The 22,279-nt window shown below is 39.6% G+C and overlaps 1 protein-coding gene and 1 long non-coding RNA gene across 9 annotated transcripts in view; one reads left to right on the plus strand and one right to left on the minus strand.

The window, feature by feature from the left end:
* Nucleotides 1-18,626, minus strand: part of Ints6 (integrator complex subunit 6) — an 84,839-nt gene extending 66,213 nt beyond the window's left edge. For 6 of the 8 annotated variants that reach the window (XM_017315909.2, XM_006518680.4, XM_017315908.2 and 3 more), the window contains exons 1-4: nt 18,011-18,626; nt 17,629-17,706; nt 16,664-16,813; nt 1,372-1,461 (exon numbers count right to left, since the gene is read on the minus strand). In XM_017315909.2, coding sequence (XP_017171398.1) covers nt 1,372-1,461; nt 16,664-16,813; nt 17,629-17,706; nt 18,011-18,121 — 429 coding nt within the window. In that variant the 5' untranslated portion in view covers nt 18,122-18,626. Of the gene's footprint in view, nt 1-1,371; nt 1,462-16,663; nt 16,814-17,628; nt 17,707-18,010 lie in introns of those variants that run through there. The other 2 variants (NM_008715.2, XM_006518683.3) reach the window with 2 other exon arrangements.
* Nucleotides 17,964-22,279, plus strand: part of 4931440J10Rik (RIKEN cDNA 4931440J10 gene) — a 69,626-nt gene continuing 65,310 nt past the window's right edge. Inside the window, exon 1 of the long non-coding RNA NR_045503.1 lies at nt 17,964-18,049. This is a non-coding gene — a long non-coding RNA (RIKEN cDNA 4931440J10 gene). The remainder of the gene's footprint in view (nt 18,050-22,279) is intronic.

Consider the following 22,279-nt stretch of genomic DNA (forward strand, 5'->3'; position numbering starts at 1 on the left):
CACATCCATTATTTACACATTTCAACAACCCTATGAAGGAAATCAAGAATTATTGTCAGTATTTCATTGATAAGGTAGAGCTTAGGAAAATTAGGTCAACTGGTAGAAAGTTCACGGTGGAAGTACTTGAATTAAGAATAAAACCCACATGCTCTGACTCCATATAATTTATATTCAACAGTGTCACAGGAATGGAAATGAATTCCAAATCTTTGATTAAATTTTAATTCTAAATTTTTAAAATCTGTACCTTTGCCATTTCAAACTCTAATCATAGAAACTAAGAACAAATGCAAACAGTAATGAGTCTGTAAAAGATCACCTGTGCATTTGCATGTTAAGAAAAAACTAAAACACTTAACAACAGTTCAAATACAGTAAAAACACTATAAAGCTTGCTTTCTTTAACCTAATGGATTTATCACACTACAGCATACATAATTCACTTACAGAGTAATTAACATTAGCTCTGAATTATCGATACTACATCTGACTTAAGAGAAAACATAACTGTTGAAAAGTCTTCACTCTTTCTAGTTTTAATCTACTCTTGGTGGTGTGTTCCCGCCTGGACTCTACTAAAAACCTCAACTGACATATGATTCAGGCAGAAATGTCTATGAAAGGCCTATGTATTAAGTCTTGGCCTCAAGCTCTGGGAGATGCTGGCAACATTGGGAAAAGGGGTCTGGTCGGAGAAAGCTAGGTCACTTGGAGCAGAATCTTGAAAGTGTTATCTGACTGTAGTCCCTTTGCTTACTGGCCACATGAAGTTAGCAGCTTATTCTTTCCCACTGTCCCACCGTCCTTGTCTCACCAAAGTGCTCAAACTCTCAAGGCTACTGATTATACATTGAAACCTCTTTGAAGAGTTAAAATAAACATTTCCTTGTTATAAGCTTATTTACTTCAGTTGTTCTGTCTGTAGTTAAAAGCTATCACCATAATCAGCTAAAATAAGAAAATTATTAGAATTGTTTGGTTTTCTTTTTAACCTGAAAATAAGAAAGCTATCACCATAATCAGCTAAAATAAGAAAATTATTAGAATTGTTTGGTTTTCTTTTTAACCTGAAAATAAGAATTTTACTATTGTGTAGGCACTGACACTGTCCTCACTATCAACTGATGTTTTTAATGGAAGCAGGAGGTACACTTACAAACTCTGCACAGAAAGGATTCCTATTCAAGAAAATATTATAATGACAACTGCTATGAACAAAGGTAGAGGACCCTGGAGATGAATTATTATAAACTACACCAATTACTAAAGAGTAAATGTACTACAAAGCATCCAATACCCTATTACACACATACACAAATAGGTCTCAATTTCATCTATGATCCATGTGACACACCTCACATGACTTACCTCATCCTGGACACCACTAGTAGTAGTCAACTTGCTCCCATCAGTGATTGTAATTATTATTGCTGGCTCCAAGAAAAAGGGGTTTCTTCCCTAAAGTCAAAACAAAACAAAACAAAAGGATATCAAGGCTTAAGTTCTGGTTTAACCTTTAGTTACAAAACCAATTCTTAGAAAAGAATGCCCACAATCCCTCTGGAATGTTTATCATCTCCCTTTTCATTTTTAAAACATTTTTATTGCATTTAATTTGTGTATGTGTATACTCAAATGTCAGAGAATGTGTGGAGGTTGGAAGACAGCTTGCAGGAAGTCTGTTCTTTCCTACTATGTGGGTCCTGAGACTCAAACGCAGTTTGTCAGGCTCAGTAATCAAATACCTTTTTATTATCCACTATGCTATCTCACTAACCCAATCTCTCCTGTTAGTAAAATTTACATATATCATATATTGTACATTTTAAAACACATTTTAGAATATATACTGCCACACAGTGGTGGCGCACGCCTTTAATCCCAGCACTTGGGAAGCAGAGGCTGGCAGATTTCTGAGTTCGAGGCCAGCTTGGTCTACAGAGAGGACAGCCAGGACAGCCAGGGCTACACAGAGAAACCCAGTCTCAAAAAGCCAAGAAAAAAAAAAAAAAAAGAATACATACTAATAGTACTGAGCTCTAGAGATATAAAGACAGATTTCTCACTTTTTTATATACTCTTGTGTTTTTACATTATTATTTGTGTATGTTAGAAAGCATATTTTCTTTAAAAAATTATATTACACATAATAATGTTTGGTCTGCATGCATGTATATGCATCATGTGTTTGGTTGGTGCCACAAAGGCCAAAGGAAGGCAGAAGACAGTTCAGATGCCCTGAAACTGGACTTACAGACAACTGCGAGACACCCGAAGTGAGTGCTGGGAACTGAACCCTAATCTGACAGACCAGCAAATGTTCTTAACCATTGATCCATTTCTACAGTCCCAATATTTAATTTCTTAAACAGTATCCTCATAGCTGAAGTCTAGTAATTTGAATTTTTGAAGGCTATCACAAACCAGTACTAATCACCTCTTAGTCTTTTGGCTAAAATCAAGTATAGTACAAACTGGAATAATAAAGATAGACTCTAGGAATATGGTGGTCCACACCTGTGATCACAGCATGTGGAAAATTAGCCATGCATTTGAAGCTAGCTCTCTCTAAATACAAAACAGTCTAAAAGCTTGGTGCAATGGTACACAACTCAAGTTCTAGCACTAAGGAACTGAGTCAGGAAGACAAGGGATTTCCAGGCCTGCATAGAGGCAGTCATTGTCTTGCTCCCTTGTCCCCTGCCTTAGGGGGGGAGGGGGCTAGGAGAAAAATAACAGTATTTTAAAAAGACAGTGCCCATAATCATAATGTCTCAGCAAGTGGCTAGTACATGGAAAGGACTTCAAAAACTAATTTCACAAAATTATTAGGGTATCCTCAGCTTAGCAAAACTAGCACAAGTCTAAGACAAGGAGTTAAAAGTAAGGATAACTACACCTCAAGTAAATGCTTGGAAAAGGATGTATAAAAACAATGATAGCCAAGAAACAAAATGGCATGCTGCTATCAAAGGCTCTCTATAAGATGAATATACTTCAGTGTCTTCCATTCAGACCCTAATCTAGCACAATGCTACAATGATCATTTCAAGGTATTATTAAGTTTTGGGAAAAGCACACACAACCTTGCCTTTTACATACAAATGGTACCCAGTTGAGAACTAAGCACATCCGATATTAGCCCTTTAATTTATTATTATCTTGTTTTTTATTGTTGTTGTTGTTGCTGTCATTGTTAATTTGGGGGTAAAGGAAACACATGCCACAGCATACATGTGTTAAGTCAGAGAACAACTTTAGTAGCTCATTCTCTCCTTCCACCACCTGCCACATTACCAGACTTGGAGGCAGCCCTCCATGAAGGCTTCTGAATCAGCCTCCACGTTAACTCTTAAAAAAGAGACAGACTGGGGAGATGGCTCAGGCAGTAGAGTGGCTGTCACACAAACATGAGGACCTAAGTTTAGATCTAGTACCCAAGTAAAAAACCCAGGCACAATGGAGCACAACTGTAAACCCAGCCAAGACAGAAGGGACTGAAGACAAACAGATCTCTAAAACTCACTGGCCAAACCGCTAAAGCTCTCCAAGCATTTACTTGAGGTAGTCATTGATTTCACTAGCCAAAATCAATGTGCTCCAGCTTCAATGAAACCATGTCTCAAAAACATTGGGAACACCTAATAATCAACGCCCTCCACACACACACACACACACACAAACACGCGCACATAATAAAGAATAAACAGGAAGACCAAATATAGAAATTTCAAGTAGGTATAACTTGTCTGAAACTGAAGATGCTTATACATTACATATACTTACAGTCTCCACAACAAGAGACTGAATTCAAGACTAGCCTAGCAATATAGTAAGATCCCTATCTCAAAAAAGGAGAGAAATTCAAAGACATTTAAACTCTCTACTGTAGGTAGCAAAAATTGAATGAAGTTTACTGGATCTGACATATACCAGCATATGATGAAGTTTAGTGATATAAAAATCAGTTGGAGATCTTAGTAAAATATAGTTGTTCATTCAGTGTTTTCAACAAGTTTGGGAGATGCTAATGTCCACAGACCACCTCCAGTAGTAAGGAAAAGGGTTATATGCATAAATCATCTGCAGGGGTTTTTTGTTTTCCCTTCTCATTTACTAATCTTGATTCCTGGCATATTATAGCACATACTATTGACTGAATAAAATTTACAGTTACAGTAATTATATGATTAGAATCTAATCATTATAAAGGAGGGAGATCTGCTAAGCATTTTGATCAAGTCAGGCAAACTTGTAAGTAGACGTTTCTCAAATTGACGCCTAAAAGAAGTTCTAAAAAGTGAAATCTTCTGTTGGTTAGAACACCACCTTTGCACAGTTCTCGTATGCACATAAAAAAAGCTAGTAAGTAGTGTTTACATCTGTAAGTCCAACACTGAGGAGGCAAAAACAAGATGATTCCTTGGGCTTGCTGGGCAAATAATCAAGCGGAATAGGTGAGCTCTGAGAGTACTGAGCGACTCTGTTCCAAAGAAATAAGCTGGAGAAGCAACCAAGGAATGTCACTGACCTCTGGCCTCCTCATCCACACCCACTTTCATACACATGCAGACAGACATGCAGAAAGACAGACAGACAGAGAAACACAAATAGAGACTGACTCTAAATATACAACAGCATTAAAATGTCTCAAGATCCCTACAGAATGGAAACAATCACCGGCATCCCTCTTCATGTTCAGCTTCTTGTACCAGTTACATGAGATAGTCAGATCCTTAACCCTAAAAAGTTCAAATCTTCCCACAAAGCCACATGTTGGAAATGTCCATTTCCACCTAAGTTTTGTCTCTAGTAAAATACTTGTTATATTCCTTGTTTAAGACCTATCCAACTCCTACTCATTCCAAAGAGCCGTTTAAATCTCTGTTCTTACATGAAGTTTTCCTACTAAGGCCTTCAGTAGCCAAACCTTTCATTTCTACAAACTCTAATACTAAAAATTTTCAAGCTTTATATAAGCATTCCTTCAAATAAACATGGGGTTTTCAGTGGTTTTGTAGAGCATATTTAAAGTCAGTCAGTTACATATCTGTGGGACCCCTGAGATAGTAGCTTTGAGCCCACAGAATGGATCAGGGGTAGCCTGAACAACCTAACAAGAAGCTGTCTCTGAATGGGAGAGGATGCACTTAATCCTGTGGAAACGTGATGCCTCAGGGAAGAGGGAAGCTGGGGGGGGGGGGGGGGGTGTGGCCAGGTGGAGGAGCACCCTGGGGTAGTGAGGTAAAGAACTCTTCTGAGGAGTGACAGGAAGGGAGGCAACTTTTGGAATGTAAATAAATAAAAGAAGTAAAAAGTAATAATAATAAAAAAATTCTTGACTTTGTGAAAAGCTAATTTAAGGAACAAGTGGGAAATCTAATTTAATAATTTAAAAAGAATTCGGTCTTGCATTTAAACTAAATTCTAAAGTTTGAAAAAGATTAACAGATTGGTTTTGGTAATTCCTAAAAACTAGTAGCAGGCAAACAGATTTTATACTGGTGCAGAAAGAGAAATGAAGATATGAGGATAATTCTACTGAAGAAATACGAGTCGTATGTATAAAAAAACCTAATATATCAATTGTATTACAGAGACTAGGTAAAATTAATGTGGGAAAATCAATGCAGCAATATGTTTGATGACAAAAAAGTATAATAAATGCAAAGATATAAACATATTTTCAAAGTCAGGTAAATGAAGACAGGACAACACTCAATTTGCCTCATCCAGATCTAGCCTATCCTCAAGTTTAATGATCTCCTTGGGTTCTCACTACCACAGTCATGCACTACCTTGGTAAAAGCCTGGCTAGTTGTTGTTTTCCTTTCTTTTTTCTTTTTTTTTCCCTTTTTCTTCTTTAAGTTCACTCTGTGTTTACGAGTGTTCACCTGCACATACTTCTGTACACCACATGTATGCCTGGTACCATAGGGTGTCAGATCCCCTGTGACTAAAGTTATATACAGATGGCTGTGAGCTGCCATGCAGGTGCAGGGAACTGACTAGGTCCTCCGAAAGAACAGTGCTCTCATCAGACTCTATCTCTCTCTTCTCCAGCTTCATAAATCATTTCTTGAACTCAGCAATCAAATTCAATTTTAAATACTCTAACAAGCAGACCTTAATTGTATGTCAAAATAGGAAGATTCTGGTTTCTTCTCTTTAAACATCCATGCCACAATCAGGCCCTCAAAAGAATAAATTTACACACATTACTGTCTTTAAAAACAAAAACACAGGAGTCCTGGAGAAACAACTCAAAGTTAGGAGTACTGGCTGCTGCTCTTCCAGAGGTTCTTGGTTTAATTCCCAGTACCCATATGGAGGCTAACAGACATATAACTCTTTCAAGGAACTCAACACTCTCTTCTGGCCAACAATGGCACCAGGCACACATGTGATGCAAGCACACACATACTCCCCCAAACACCTTTTCACGTAAAATAATTTTTACTTTTTTAAATTAAAAAATTTTAAAAACATAGAATTCTACAACAGCTCTCTATATATAGTGAAAAAATAGTCAATATTACAGATCACAAAAATTAGCAAAAAAGCTTTACATTTTTGAAAGGAAAAAATTCACAACATGGGTATTAGTTCTCATATGCTAGGGCTTAAGAGTCCATCTTAACTGGGTAAGACAAGGTTAGTTTCAAAGCTTTTTAAACCCTTTTTTTTTTTTTTTAAATTGAGTGTTTAGTCTTGAAGTTCCAAAATACCCTTAGGAATATTTTACGTTCTCTAAAATCTAACAAGGTTCAACAGCTTTAGACTAAGAAAATTTTTTTAACAAACCAACATCAGTTTTGTCATTCATCAGTCATAAACTGTACTAGCTAACAAGTAATAAATCTTTGCTTACATATATTTAAAACTAGTAATCAAGTTTTATAGAAAATATAGCCCTTCTAAGATCCTTGTTAAGCACATACTATATTTGAGCAAATCAAACAGATAGGAAAGATTCCATAGTTTTTAAAGGTACACATTTGTGAAACGTGTATAAGGATTAGAAAAAAAATTGCTTTGTTATGAAGTCATTAAGCTGACCAAATTAAGAGGTCTTTTCCACATAACAGTATCTCAATATATAAGTAATCAAATTTCAAACAGTATATACCAAAAATATCCTTCATATGAAAAAAAAGCATAGATTTATCCTATTAATAGCTTTTTCTACACAAAGCTACAAAAAGGGAGTATCTTGCTCTTGAACTCCTTGACCAAAGTTGTCTTCTTTCTAATATACCCCACACTAACCATCACCAATGTGATTCCTAAAATATACAGTCCTAGAAAAAGACTGATGTGAGATTCCTCAAAGACTAAAGATGTTTCTATTTTGAAATTCACAAGTGTGTTTGCATGTCTGTTGGTATGTTTTTGAAAAGATAAAAAATTTCGTAAAAGACTTAAGTTAATTTTTTAAAATATAATTTTAGAACTCAAAGATACTAAAAATTAAAACCAAGAAACATGTTCCCTACAGCAAAATCTATGACTTCAGCAGGAAGTAATGGACAGCTTGCCATGGTTTGGGCAGTATACAGTATACAGGGATTCTAGGTCTGGTCAGTTTCACAATAGAAAGCTTTTATCCTAAGTGTTTCCTTTAACAATAATCCTTATCAATTTAGTTCCTACCATATGCAAGGTAGTTATTTTGTTAGGTTAATTAACAATCGTCATTTCTAATCCTTACAAACTTTTCAAGATTGGTACTTTCATCACTTTGTGGATGAGAAACTTGAAGATCAGAGAGATTAAAGTACTAGTTAAAACATAAGCTTTTAAGTGGGACAGACCAGCATATCTACTTTACAAGGGAAGTTGGAGATTTTTATTTATTTTTGGTTTTGCTTTTCTGTATCACCACAAGGTTCTAGGGTGATGAGCAAGATTAAAGCAAACCTTGCTTCCCATTCCTATTACTTCAATTTTTAAAATCCAAAAGGAAATTTACAAAATAATTATTTTACAGTAATAAAGTAACACTCAACATTCACAGCAGTCATCTATGGTGAGTTCTATTTTCGTGGTAGACAGACAAGATTAGAGGCTATAAGACCTGTCAAGGACTCACCAGTGTGGTAGATATCCATAAGCAAGCCTTTAGTCACATGTGTCTGACTCAGGACAAGAGGCGTAGTATTTTCAAAACCATCTTAGACAAAAAGAAACTATGACAGTTACCTAACTACAAAGCTTCCACGGAAGTTACTATTGTAAGCCCTATTACTGTCTGGCTCAAATGCAAAGATCAGCTAATTAACTGACAAGTTATTAGCCGTATGTTAACTACCTAAAGCAGATGGCTCAGAAGATAAACACATACACAATTGTAAAATTTATATTAACCTAATCTTGTCCTTAAAATGTCATAAAATCCTATCAACTGCCCCTTACTCATCCATATCCTTTTTTCCAAACTAGAGGAAGAAATTTAATTGAAGCCAATAAGGTAACAAGTAATATTTAGATGAAATGTTACATAAAAGGTTACATGAAACAGCTAAATGAAATGCTATTTTCAAACAGGAACTCGCACATTGTATTATTTACAGACAAAAAACAAAAAATAGAGTCTGCTGTTTTATCTTTACTCTTTTAAATAAGACTCTTCAAATTACCAGTTACTATAAGATATATGACCTATTTCAAATCAATTGTGATCTTTTGAAATGTTCCAATGTTTCAAGAATGGTAATAAATTAAGCATTTTAACTTTTCAAGGCCTTTGATAAACTAAACCACAAAAACGAAGTCACCAGAATTCTGCTCAAAAGTATATAAAAATTCAGTAACCTTCATTAAAAAACTCAAATAGAAAATATAAATAAAGAAACAAAGCAGAGGTGGTATAGCTTAGTAGAGGGCTTTCCTAGCATGCATAAAGCTTGTGTTCAATCCCCAGGACCACACAAACATTCATGGTGGAACACAGCAATCAGGAGGTGGAGGCAGGAGGATCAAGAGTTCAAGAGCAAGGCTGAGATGAATCAGCAGTACTGGCTGCTTCTGCAGAGGCTCCTGGATTTACAACTGTCCTTCCTTTCTAGAGAAACCAAAGCCAACGTACCAGACACAAATGCAGTACACGTATACACATATAGGCTCTAGCAAATAAGCAGGAGATAAGTAATTCTTTTGTAAGGAAGTTCAAGATCACCCTTGGCTTCATAGTGAATTAAGGCCAGCCTGAGATAATTAAGACCTTGACTCTAAAGGGGAGTGGGGGAGGGGAGGGGAGTAAGATGACTCAGCATGTACATGCTAGCAAGCCAATTGAATTGAGTTCAATCTATTGGGGACTTCATGGTGAAAGAACAAAACTGACTCCTGCAAAATTTCACTCTAACCTCCAAAGGTCTATGTTGTTCCCAAATAAATAGGTAAATGTTATTTTTAAAGTTATAGAAACAAAGAAAAGCAAAACAAAACCAAAAATTCTTCTGTATTAGGTTTATAATCAGTAAGACATGCATAATTACATAAATTAATCCAGCTAGCAAAAATAGCTCATATAAGGAAATCAATTTCTAAAAATGAAAAGATGGGGTCATTGTATGAGCATCTGTCATCTAAAGAAAATACCTAAAATTAAAAAAAAAACTATATTAAGGCATTTTAGTCATAAATGTCAGATCATCATGGCTGAAAAATAATTTTAAATTTCAAATTACAAACTGTGGCAATGATAATGGCACAACTTTTTAAAGAACCTATAACATAAACAAGATGAAACAATTTTTAGTTGTTTCTGACCATAAATTATCTTACATCAATTCAACACACGGGATCAGTAGAAGCCTCAACTGTATAGAATTTCTTGCCTCTTGTATTTAAGACATCACAGACAATTAAAAACACAATGATGTTCTTTGGGTACCATTTTGTCATTTTTCTTCTGAAATGCCAAATTCATGCAATTTTTTGAATGTTTAGAAAACAGACTTACAGTATTAAAAAAATACTATAACCAGTTTTTTGGGACGAAAACATATGCTACTAAAAGCTCTTTATAAATCAGACCTGTAGAAAACAAAAACTCCAAAGACAACATGGTTTCTGTCAGCTAAACTCATACCCAGTTTTTGTTCAATATACTGCTTTTAAAGCGTCCTCCCAATACTTAACCCAGTTTCCATTCAATGTGTTTCTTTAAAAATACAATCTCAAAGTAGCCAGCTACCATTAAGACAACTCTGACAAAGTTATATTAGTTTTTCTCTCACACCTGCTTTTCTAGGATGAACTACAAAATTCAAGGGAAAAAAATCTCCACATGCTATTAGGTTGCAAACCATGTAATAACAGAACCCAACATTAATGCTCACTAGATTTTTATAATTGTAAATCCAAACAAAGGACAAAAACAGAACAGGAAACTAGAGGTAAACTACTACACATCATTACTTTGGGTTTTGTTCTTGCTTCTGAGGCAGTGTCTCACTGGGCAGACCAGGCTGGCCTTCTCGCCTATTGGAATTTAAGTCTGGCTTATGCTACCAAGCCCATTTTACTTCGGGTTTTTTTTTTTTTTTTTTTTTTGGTTTTTGGTTTTTTTTCGAGACAAGGTTTCTCTGTATAGCCCTGGCTCTCCTGGAACTCACTTTGTAGACCAGGCTGGCCTCGGACTCAGAAATCTGCCTGTCTCTGCCTCCCAAGTGCTGGGATTAAAGGTGTGCACCATCACACCTGGCTTACTTTGTTTTTTTTAGTTTGTTTTGTCTCTAAACACTCCATAGACATCTTATACCTATATCAGATTTAAATAAACCTCTCATTCATTCTGTAACAACATGGGTACAGTGAGTTCACAGCTGCTTATTCAGTGTGATTCAGTGATTTAATGACAAAGTCAAGATTGGGCATTCCATTTCCAGCTGTTGCTCTTCTCTAAAACAGCACATACAGGCAGAGAAAATATAAGTGTAAAGTCCTCTCTCATTACTAATTATTTAAAAATGCTTTTGAAAAAGACTTGCCAAGACTACCCAATAGTGCTAAAGCAACTGGACAGCCACATACAAAAGAAAAGTTGGATCTTTTATATATACTGTATATTAAAATCAGCTCAAAATAGATAAAAGGCCAAGTGTTCTAAAACTATAAAAGAAATGCATCAATAATGCTAGAGTAACCAAACCTTTATAAACATGAAAAGCACAGGGAAAGTTAATAAACTCAACTATATAAAAACAAGTTCTATGCACCAAAGGATACAATCAACAGTGTAAAAAGCATAACCTACACAATGACAGAAGATGTGTGAGATATCTAATAAAGGAGTTAATAACCAGAATAAATCCTAAAGAGCAGGATTGTAACCCAATGGCAGAGTACTTGAACAGGGTGTATGTGGCCACAGTTCAACCCTCAATACTTTCAACAACACAAAAACAAAACAAAAACTGTGTTTGTGTCGAGTACATGTTTAACATGATTTTAAATACATCTCCAAAGACTGTATCTAAAACAGCTAACCAGCACATGAAAAGATGCTCAATATAATATTCAAAAATGCAAATCAAAACAATAATGGCATCTTCTCACATCCATTAAGATGGCTAAGTAAGGCTACTTGAGTTTGGGTGGATCAGCAAGATACAGGCAGAGTAACAGTTTGTGAACTATTGTGAAAAATGTAAAATGATACAATTAACTATGGAAAAGTATGGAGATCTCAAAAAATTAAGATTTAGCCAGGCAGTGGTGGTGCATGCCTTTAGTCCCAGCACTTGAGAGGCAGAGGCAGGTGGATTTCTGAGTTCAAGGCCAGCCTGGTCTACAGAGTGAGTTCCAGGACAGCCAGAGATACACAGAGAAACCCTATCTCGAAAACCCCCCCAAAAAAACAAAAATTAAGATTTACTACTCTTTTTCTCCTCTTTTGAGTTTTTTGAGACAGAGTTTCTGCATGTAAGAGCCCTGGCTGACCTGGAACTTGCTCTGTAAACCAGGCTGGCCTCAAACTCACAGACAATACAACTGCCTCTGCCTCCTGAATACTAGGAATAAAGGTATGTACAACCACTCCTGACTAGATTTACTGTTCTCTTTCAAAGAGTCTTAAAAAGAAACTTATCTATGTACATTAATTATAGTATTATTCTTAAGAGTCAAGAAAATTCTGACAAAAATTCTATTTGCTACAATGTGGATGAACCTTAAGGATTGGGCAAAAAATCCTTAGTCATAAGACAAACACACTCTTATGTCCTGAGCATCCACAAACACTTGGTTCCTGGTCTTCCCCAAAGATACCAAAATCCAGATACTTATCTATAACCTACACACGTCTTATGTATTTTTTACATCATTTCCATGTTATTTTAAAAACCTAATGCAGTCTTACTGCTATGCTAAGAGTTGTATTTAGTAAATATCAACAGGGAAACATGTTCGGTACAGATGCAGGGTTTGTTTGGATAGTTCTGTTCTGTGGTTGTCTGGATTAGCAAACCCACGGGTGGAGGGTCCAACTATATTTATGTGATAACACTTATTAAGAGTTATATACAGTAGTCTAGCAAAAACAAAAACAAAACCACACAAAATAGAAAAAGAATCCTGAAGGGAGTATAAGCAATGAAGGTTATCAATAAATTTTAATTTTGTGAGATGAAAAAGTTCTAGGCATTGCTTACACAACACTCAGAAATGAAGAAGGTAGGAAATTTTGCTTTGTACATTTAAAAAAAAAAAAAAGAAAGAAAGAAAGGAATTCTGGGATAGCAAGATGACTCAGCAGAAAAAGGTACCCACCACCAAAACTTAGACCAGTGCTTGAACCTAGGACAAGCATGGTGGAAGACAAAACCAAGTGCCACAGGTTATCCACTTACTTCACATATACTCACTGGCATACTATCCCTCACCACACACAAATGTCATTGAATTTTTAAAACTTACTTTGTTAACTTAAGGGCTTAATTTTTTTAATAGGAAACAGTGTAACTCTGTGGTAGAGTCTTTATCTAACACGCACAGAGTTGCTGGGCAGTGCAAGTCTCAGGGGGAAAAATGCACAAGGTTGTGGGTTTCATACTCAACACCACACAAAACTTAACTCTTCACTACTATTTCAGGTTACATCTCAGCAGTGTAGTACACACAGTATACAGAGGCAAGCATAATAATCTATTCTACTTGAGTTATCTATAACTTTATATATATATGCAATATATATCTACAGCTTAATATTAAGTCAAAAAAACTTGTTGATAATCTAAGGCAAAAGAAAAACCAAAAACCCAAATAGGAAATCAACTTTTCTCTACTTCACTAACATTAACAGGAAGCCTGGCCAGGTATGGTGATGCAGATCTGTAACTCGAACACTCAAGGGAGGAGCAGGCACATCTCTTTGACTTCAAGACCAGCCAATCTACACAGTGAGTTCCAAGCTAGCAATGGCTACACACTGAGCCCAGCTCAGAAAAAAACAAACAGGATCATCCAACACATCTCACACCAAAGTCATCATTTTCAAATGGGATATCTACTCCCATTAAAATCCCCAAAGCACTAAATATTTTTCTTTTTAAAATACATAGTAGGTCATGCACCAGTCTAAACAATCCAATCAATGCTATTATATTGGGGGATGGGGGCAGAGTGAGGATACTGAGAAAAATCAGGATGCCAGGTTCAGATTCAGCAGGCAAACCTAACTTAAAAACCAAAAAAGTAAAAAATAAAAAAATTTTTAAAAATTTTAAAAACCCCACAGAACAGGGCTGGAGAAATGGCTCAGCGGTTAAAAGCACCGAGGTCCTGAGTAAATTCCCAGCAACCACATGGTGGCTCACAACCATCTGTAATGGGATTCGATGTCCCCTCTTCTGGTGTGTCTGAAGAGAGTAATGGTGTACTCATATATATGAAATAAATACATCTTTAAAAAAAAACACAGAACAATATAAAAACACCAATTTATGTAATAGAACTGTTCAATCTGTCCACATTCTTAATCTTATCAACCTGAGCTTATTTTCAGACTCAGCATAATCTGAAACTGTTAACATGTACTACTTTTAAAAGAAGGGATTACTAGAGGCTAGCACTGATACATAGCTAGAGATATCAAAGAAAATACCAGCAAATGGTACTAACTACCAAGTATTTAAAAGGACTGCTATATAGGTAGAACAATTGTTAGTGGAATATTCAAGGTGTTTGAGAAAATTATTCAAGAATCCTTTTTGCTCAGCTATTTTTAACCTTACAATTCTGAGTATCCTATCTAATTAAGCATACTAAGTTGGGAGCTACAGAGATGGCTCAGGAGTTATGGAACACTGGCTGTTCATCCAGAGGTTCTGAGTTCAATTTCCAGCACCCACTCAGAACCATCTAATAAATGCTCTCTTTGATGCTCTCTTCTGGCATGCAGGTGTACATGCAGCAGAGCACTCATATACATAAAATAATTTTTCAAAAAGAATACTAAGTTAATAAATGTAATACAGCAGAGCAAGCAGGGCCAGAGTGAAAGTGAAGGGGAGGAAAAGGGAAAAATAAATAAATAAATAAATAAATAAATGCAATAAATGTAATACAGAAATATGTGTTCTTGCTATTGATTATATGAAATCACCTATGTGTCTGTATGTCTACAAAAAAGGGTTACTGGTGTAAATATATAAATGTGTACAGTTAACCCATATTTAAGAAAATGATTTGGAACTATATTAAGCTGTATAGATGCTCTATAAAAGGAACATGCTGTTTCCAGCTAATTCACCTTCTCTCATTCTCTCCAACTATTGAGAATATATCCAGTATTCCTACTATTCAGCATGAAATGCTTATATATATAAAAAAAAAATACTAGGGTTACAGAATAAACCCATCCTACAAGTTATTTTCCAAATATCCAAATGATATTTAGTATTAAATATTTCAACCATCCAAACTTCTAATAATCTTTGTATAAATGGGAAATACCAAATACTTAAATAAACAAAAATGGTTCTATGATGAAAAAAAATCCAGAAGCATGTTTCCTTCAAGGTAGACTTTACTCAAATAAAAACTGCTATTTATTTAGAAATCATTGCTTCTTAAATTATTTTAATGCTAGTTTCATTATTAGTTCAGGATATAAGCAAAAGCATTACTATCACTTCTTGAACCCTAGCTGACTCACTCCAGTAACTAAGAGGCAGCATCCTTGCTGCCTGGCAATGAGAGCATCACAATCTCCAGGGCTTTCTTCCTTCTGGTCAAAGTGATACAGCACAGGTCTCCCTGCAGCCTTAAACTTCCTACAAAAGTATACAAATGCCCTCAAATCTCTCCGTGGCAAACAATCCTCCTAAAGGACTTTATGCCACGTTTTAAAAATATGAGAGGTGGACATATCCAAATGTCCTTCTCTCTTATGAAATGTGACACAGAAAAACAGGAAATTGATAGTTCTATAACACACGACCTGACAAACGAAATAAAGGAACTAAATAGCAAGTTTCAAAGGTGTCTTTGAACTCAGTAACCTTGGATTAAAATGTTAAATGATAAAGACAGTAGCATTATAGCCAACAAAGGAAAAAAACTGCTTTTACAAAAACTGACCAACAAGTGGCAAAGAGTTATAAAGTAACAACAACAAAAATGTACGTTAAAATGATTACCTATTTAAATGATGGAAATGATTTCCAGAGAAATCTGATTTGTAATGCATACTTTAAATGCTGTAAGACCAAAATCAATCATTTCTAAAGATGTTTAAGAATTATCCCCAAGTGAGGCATATAGCTTGAAGTCACAGAAAAAAATTCTTTAAAATGTTCAAAATTCACGAGAACTGTGCATTATGGAACTTGGGAAAAGTATATAACATATATTCCTAAATATAGCATTATGGTAATAGTGCTTTGCGTACTGAAGTCCTTGGGTGTAATATTATTCCTTGTGTACACCACTGCATATCCTTTGGCATCTTGCATTTCTAGGAGAGCAATGTCCTAAGTTAGTAACATTGGTCAATGACTGTTGTGACTTAAAGCTCTTGTCCCATCCTCACAGATGAAAAAAGCAACCTTAGGGAGCTTCAGGAAGACAGGCAAATTTTCATGTTTTGCAGAAAACATCTTCCCAAGGGTTTAGAATTTTTAAACTTTAGAACTTCTGAATCTGTCATTGATTTCAAGCTTCGTACTGAATGCAGTCAACCAGTTACTGCACACCACTGAAAACTCTTGCCTGAGTTTACAATCGAGGTTAAGCTAAACCCTTGTCTAAAAATCATTTCTTCCAATATCTTTATAATATAGAAGCAACTACGAAGTCAGCTAATGGCTGTGGCCCATTCAATGGTTGCATATGTGCCTACAGGAAACTCAGACTGATACATTGAGGCAGGACACCTTCCCTTTTATGTCTTTTTTATGAACTCTGAGGGACTGAAACCAAATGTGTGTCAACTTTCTAGCCAAGAATTCAGATTTGAATTCTGAATGCAAATACATTTAAAGGGGCGTGGGGGATATGCGGCCATAATACCTTAGATGTTTTGAACGGTGTGCACTGTTGTTCAACCTCCAATGTTTTATACTTGCATTCCATGTTACATACTTTTGGACTGGATTGTGGTTTTGTACACAAAAATAAAAACAACTCTTTTCTACCTTAGTATTCAACCTACCTGCCCATAGTTGTCTATGCCAGTTACTAATCTATTTAAATTTAACAAATCAAAAGCTGTCCTTAGGGATTGGCCAAGAGTCGTAAGTCCTTCTGCCTGAAGGTTTTTCAGTTCATTCATAAACGTTGCATGGTTTTCTTTCCATCCAGCCTGAAAAGAAAGATGTAAGATTTTTTTTTTTATCATTTGAAGTCATGTACACACATGGACACCGATTACAATGTGATGTCCACCAAGTAGGTATTCCATTTCAGGTTTGCATATTTAACTTCACTTTTGCTTGATATGGCTTGGGGAATGTGTTATAACTGTTGTCTCTGGTGAGGAAACTCTTCCAAAGGTGGCCAAGAATGAACCTGCTTGCCCTACACCTTTTGTTAAGTTAACAACCGTCTTAATACTTTAATAACTTCACTGGGAAATTTGCTAACATAACATCCTCCAAATTGTGTGCAAGGGACGGGTGTTGCGACGGTGCTAGTGGGAGGCAGATGGCAGCAGGACTTCTTAAGTTGACCACAGCTGTCCCACCGATCGGTGGCCTTCCTAGTTCCACTCTGTGATGACCAAGTCTCGAAGCCCCCCTCCAGGCTTCCCTGCCAGCTTTGGCTGATTCCCTTTTAATGCAAACCCGGGCTAGGCAAGGCTGGGCCCCGCTGTCACTCGGGCTAACTTGAATAAATATCCCCCACAGTTCATTGCTGCCGCTCACGCCGCGGAGGGGAAATGTCGGCCATGTTGATCGTAGCGCCTCCGCCGCCAGGCCGAGCAGGACCCGGAGGGGACGGCGGTGGGCCAGAAACTGCCACCTCGCTGACGCTCCCGGGCTGGGGAGGGGTGGGAGGCCGCGGGGAAGGGACCTGGAGGCGGGAGCGGCCGTGGGGGAGGGGAGCATAATGAAGAGGGGGCGGGGAGGGCGAGCTAGGCAGGATCAGGGAAGGGAGGGGGAGGGCGAGGGCTGTTACCTTGATAGCATAGGGCGGCTCTTCGAAAGTGACCAGCATATACCTGTCTCCTCTGCTGGCAGGGTCCCGGGCACGGAGCTGCGGGCCAGGGTGGGGACGGGCGGGAGAGAGGGAAACACAGAGGCGAGGTTACCAGTCGCAGAAGGGTCGCTGGCCGCCCCCACAGTACCGCACACGCAGGGCCGTCCCTCCGCCGCCCCCCGCACCCACAGCAGCCCCACATGGGCCAGGCCCAGCAGAGCCCGCTCCCAGCGCCCGCCCGCCCGCGCGGTGGGGGAGGGGTCCCCGCGCCCGCGGAGCCCGCAGTAAACCCGCTGCCCCCCGCCCTGCCCCCCGCGGGCCACCGGGTCCGGGTCACCACCGGGGCTGGGTTAGTCGGTACCTTCATGAAGGTCTCTACCGCGCCTTTGGCCGTGTCCAGGTAGGTGGTGCCCAGATGGCTGCGCTGGTTCATAGAGGCAGACGTGTCTATCAGGAACAGTAAGATGGGCATAGTGCTGGCCGGGGACACCGGGGCCCGAGGTGGTGAAGAGATGGCAGAGGTGGAAGCACCGGCGGCGGCGGCGGCAACCGCCGATACGCGGGGCGGGGAACGCGGCCCCCGGGAGGAAAACACCAGCTATGGGGAGTTTCTCCCCCGATAGTTGAGAGGAAACTCCCCAGCCCAGGTCCTCCCGGCCGTACCCCCGCCTCCGGCCTGCCTGCCCGCTGGGGCGGCCGCGCGGCCGTCTGTCCGTCCGTCCCCCCCGGCCTGGGGGTCCCGTCCCCACTCCCGGACCCTGTGTGTGTCCCCGCGGGAGACGGGCCCAGTTCCCCACCCCACCCCCAGTGCAGGGAGTGGGGACCAGGGATCTGGCGAAGAGGGGAGTGGGCTGAGGGGAGATTGGCCCTGGGGCTGTTGAGAGAAGTTTGAGAGACTCCCTCCGCACCCCAGCGGTGTCACCACTTTCTCAGCCCCTCTCGCTACTGAAGCGCTTTTCTCTCTCACACTCCGGTTTTAACTCGGGCAGGGGCTACGTAGGCTCCGCCCCTGACACGTACTCGGGTCATGTGATCCACAGGCCCACTGCCCTATTGGCTGGTCCTTACAGCCTCATTAGCATATTCAAACAGCTCAGGGGCGGGGGAAGCCTGCAGGCCGACCGAGAGGACAGTTATTGAGCACGCGCGGAGGCGGGGCAGCGGGTGCACGCTAGAGCCAGCGCGCAAGGGGCGGCGGGCGGCCCGAAGCCCGCAGCCGGGAGGCGGGCTTCGGGAAGGGGCGGGGACAGGCCGCGGAAGCACCGCGGGTTGGGGCGGGGACTGCGTCGGCGCGCGGAGGGCGGGCAGCGGCCCTAGGCGTGTGTGTCAAGGCGGCCGGCCTTTTGGCTGTGCGCGGTGACAGGGTCGGGAGAAGGGAAGTGGAAGCCGCCCCCAACCTGTGGGTGAGGGCCCTGCGTCGCGATTTGAGAACGCAGGGCCAAGAAGGGTGAACGGACGAAGAATACGGGAGCGCGCAGGCCCACGCGGCTGCAGCAGGCCGGGCCTTGGGGCGGCCCGGAGGGGGCGGGGGAGGGGAAGTGAGAGGTTGTTTATGACCTGGTATTAATCCCCGCCGGTCTTTCGGCTCCGGCTCTAGCCGGTCAGAGGATCCACCGAAAAGGAAGCCAGCCCTGGAGTGCCTCACCCAACCCTGCAAACCCGAAGCGGAACTCAGATGTGGACTAGTAAAGCAACTGTCCTCTCCAACCTAGTTCTCTCTTCAAATCGTGTTAAGGCACTAGACTAGATTAAGAAATGAAAGGGGGGCCTTCCAAATCCTAATCCACTGCCCTCGTTTTAAAAGTGAAAAGGGATGACCACGTTGCGCAGGTGACCCAGAGAATAGATAGGTTCCTGGGAAACCCGCCTCTCAAGTCTTTGCCAGTGTTGTGTCGGAAAACATTCTCAACCCCTGTCATATTAAGTCTTCAGTCTGCACCTGCAAGTCCGGAGAATTGTTCTCAAATGTAGTTGGGAAACTGCAAGACCCGCTGCCTGAAATATGAGTTGAATTCGGAACATTGAGGCCTTTTAAGAGTCGGTATTTGTAGGGCTTCTCCCACTGGCCCTGCATTTCCGGATTTTCTCTGCTGAAATTCTGGCCTGCTGGGCATCTGTAGTGACATGCTTGTGGCGCTTTTTTAAAATCAGGCTTTGTTGTTTGGGCTTTTCCTAATATTTCAAAAACAAAAGCCTCAGAACGTTGTTTAACTTATTATCAGTAAATAGTAGCATACTGTTCTATGGGAATAAACCATAGTACAGGCATGAGTTTATTAGAGAGTAAGACTATTAACTGATTAAATAACAACCAGGATGTGCTGCAGGCTAGTTATGCCTGGGGCTGGTAGAAATTAATATATGAATTGTGGTCCCTGTCTTCAAAGAGTTTGCAGTATTCGAAGAAAATATAAAAACGTTGAAAATCAGAAAATGATTATTGTAATTCGGGAAGAAAAAAACAATCCCTTAAATGGAGGGTGATAGGAATAGTTTCCAAGGTTTGTGTTTGTTGCTTAAGACTTCAGATCTCAAGAAGATCCTAATAAGAGATCAGTGACAATACAGAGTTGTTTTTGCAGCTCTGACATTTTTCTTTCCGTGTTAGTGCATAATTTTCAGAGAATTCGTCTCCCTTCTGGCCATGGCCTCTCAAATGTGTGTGAGTCCTGCCTGTCTGAAAACAGGCCATAATAATGTCTACTTCCTGTGTATTGTGGAATAGTATGAGCCCAATATGAGTTAAAGAAGCAACAGCAGCTGCTAGTGAAAAGAAAAAAGAGAAGAGAAAAATCAGGGCACTAAAAATGTGAAGAAAGCTTTGCTGATAGTCACAGCTAGGCAGAGGTACCAGCCAGCAAGGTTATCAGGCCCAGATAGCAGAATGCCTTTAGTCCAGAGAAAGAAATTTCCTCCTCCATATTAGGTTAGTTCTGATGGCGAGGAGGGAGGCTAAACCAAAACCATGTTTGAAGGAAATCAGATGAGTCTGATGATATAACATACTCCCATAATTAATATATCTTTTACAGTTATTTGAGATCATTTTCCAATTAAACCATGGCAGTTATTCCCTGAATCAGTGGTGTTGGCAGGTTGTCATCTAGGGTTGTTATGGACATGTGTGGTGAAGTTGCAGGTTAAATGCAAAGATCAGGAGAGACAAATCTTGAGAACTCACCTGGAGCAAATAACCAGAACCCATGCTTGTGATAGCACTGAAGACCAAAGATCAGATTTTCAGCCAGAAAGCTCAGAAGTTCTATATGACAAGGCCATTAAGTTGAACAGGAAATAGGATATATATGTCTATGTCTGTATATGTATTTATACAGCAGATACAAGTCAGAAACCAGGAGACATTGACAATCAGCCCTAGACAGAAATGGGCTACACTTACTCTGAAGTGACTGGTTTGCTTGGTTGGCGATGATGTAAGAGCAGTTCTTAGCTGGGACTCATGCATTAGCATTGCCTATAGAGCCTTAAAACATAATGCACCGAGTGTCCATACCAAGAGGAAGAAGGTCCAGTGCAGTTAGGGTAGGGGAGAGCAAGGAGGATAAGAGCGCTTGTCTCCTGGAGACCTGAGTTTGATCCCTGAAACCCACTTAGAAGGAGAGACAACACAATTATCCACACAATTATCCTCTGATTCCACATGCTTGATGTTGTACATCACATATATCACGTGCACAAATAATAAAGTTAAATTAGAATTGAATAGGCCCTGGTCTCCATATTTTAAATTTTCTATTCAGTTGAATCTTATAATACTGAAAGCTCCAATAATCACATGTTTAGGGCTGGCAAGATGGCACAGGAGATAGACATTTGCCTCCTAAGCCTGGCAACTTCAACTTGATTCTCATAACAATTAATGGCAGAAGGAGAAAATTGACTCCACCCGATTGTTCTCTGACCTTCATATTTATATCATGTGCTCCATCACCCATCCCATAAACATGCACATACACAATACTACATGTTCAATGTACAAGAATAATATATGCATTTGGCCTCTAGTAGTATTTTCCCATATCCTTGTAATTACTGCATTTGTTTTTTAAAAAATAAAGAAAATGCTGAATGTGATCACCAATCTGTGTAGTGGAGCTATGATGTATACACATGACTTCGATTGTATTTGGCAAAGGAAGAAAGAGAACAAGAACACAAAATGGCTCTGCAGAGTGTGACCATTCCGAGCAAACTTTGGCCCTGAAGTAAACAGGAGATGAACACAGTGACTCTTTCCTTCCTTCGTTTTCTTTTTGAGGTTCTTGGAGGACTTCTACTCAGGCTTACTTTCTTAAACATGTGCCCTCAATTCAAACCAAGTATTTCCTCAGCTCCAACTGAATAAATAACCCCTGTGTTGGTAAAGTGCCAGACTTTGGTGTGTGCAAGGACTGTGCTGCCACACCGTGGGCGCTTTTCTGAGAGGGGGCACTAGTCATCAAGCATGGGAGAGAAGCTGGTCTTTGCTGGTGGGTGTTTGTTAATTTGTTTGTTTTTCCGAGACAGGGTTTCTCTGTGTAGCCCTAGCTGTCCTGGAACTCACTCTGTAGACCCACAAATCCACCTGCCTCTGCCTCCCAAGTGCTGGGATTAAAGGCATGCGCCACCA

This window comes from Mus musculus, chromosome 14, assembly GCF_000001635.26.
Source record: "Mus musculus strain C57BL/6J chromosome 14, GRCm38.p6 C57BL/6J".
NCBI lineage: Eukaryota > Metazoa > Chordata > Mammalia > Rodentia > Muridae > Mus > Mus musculus.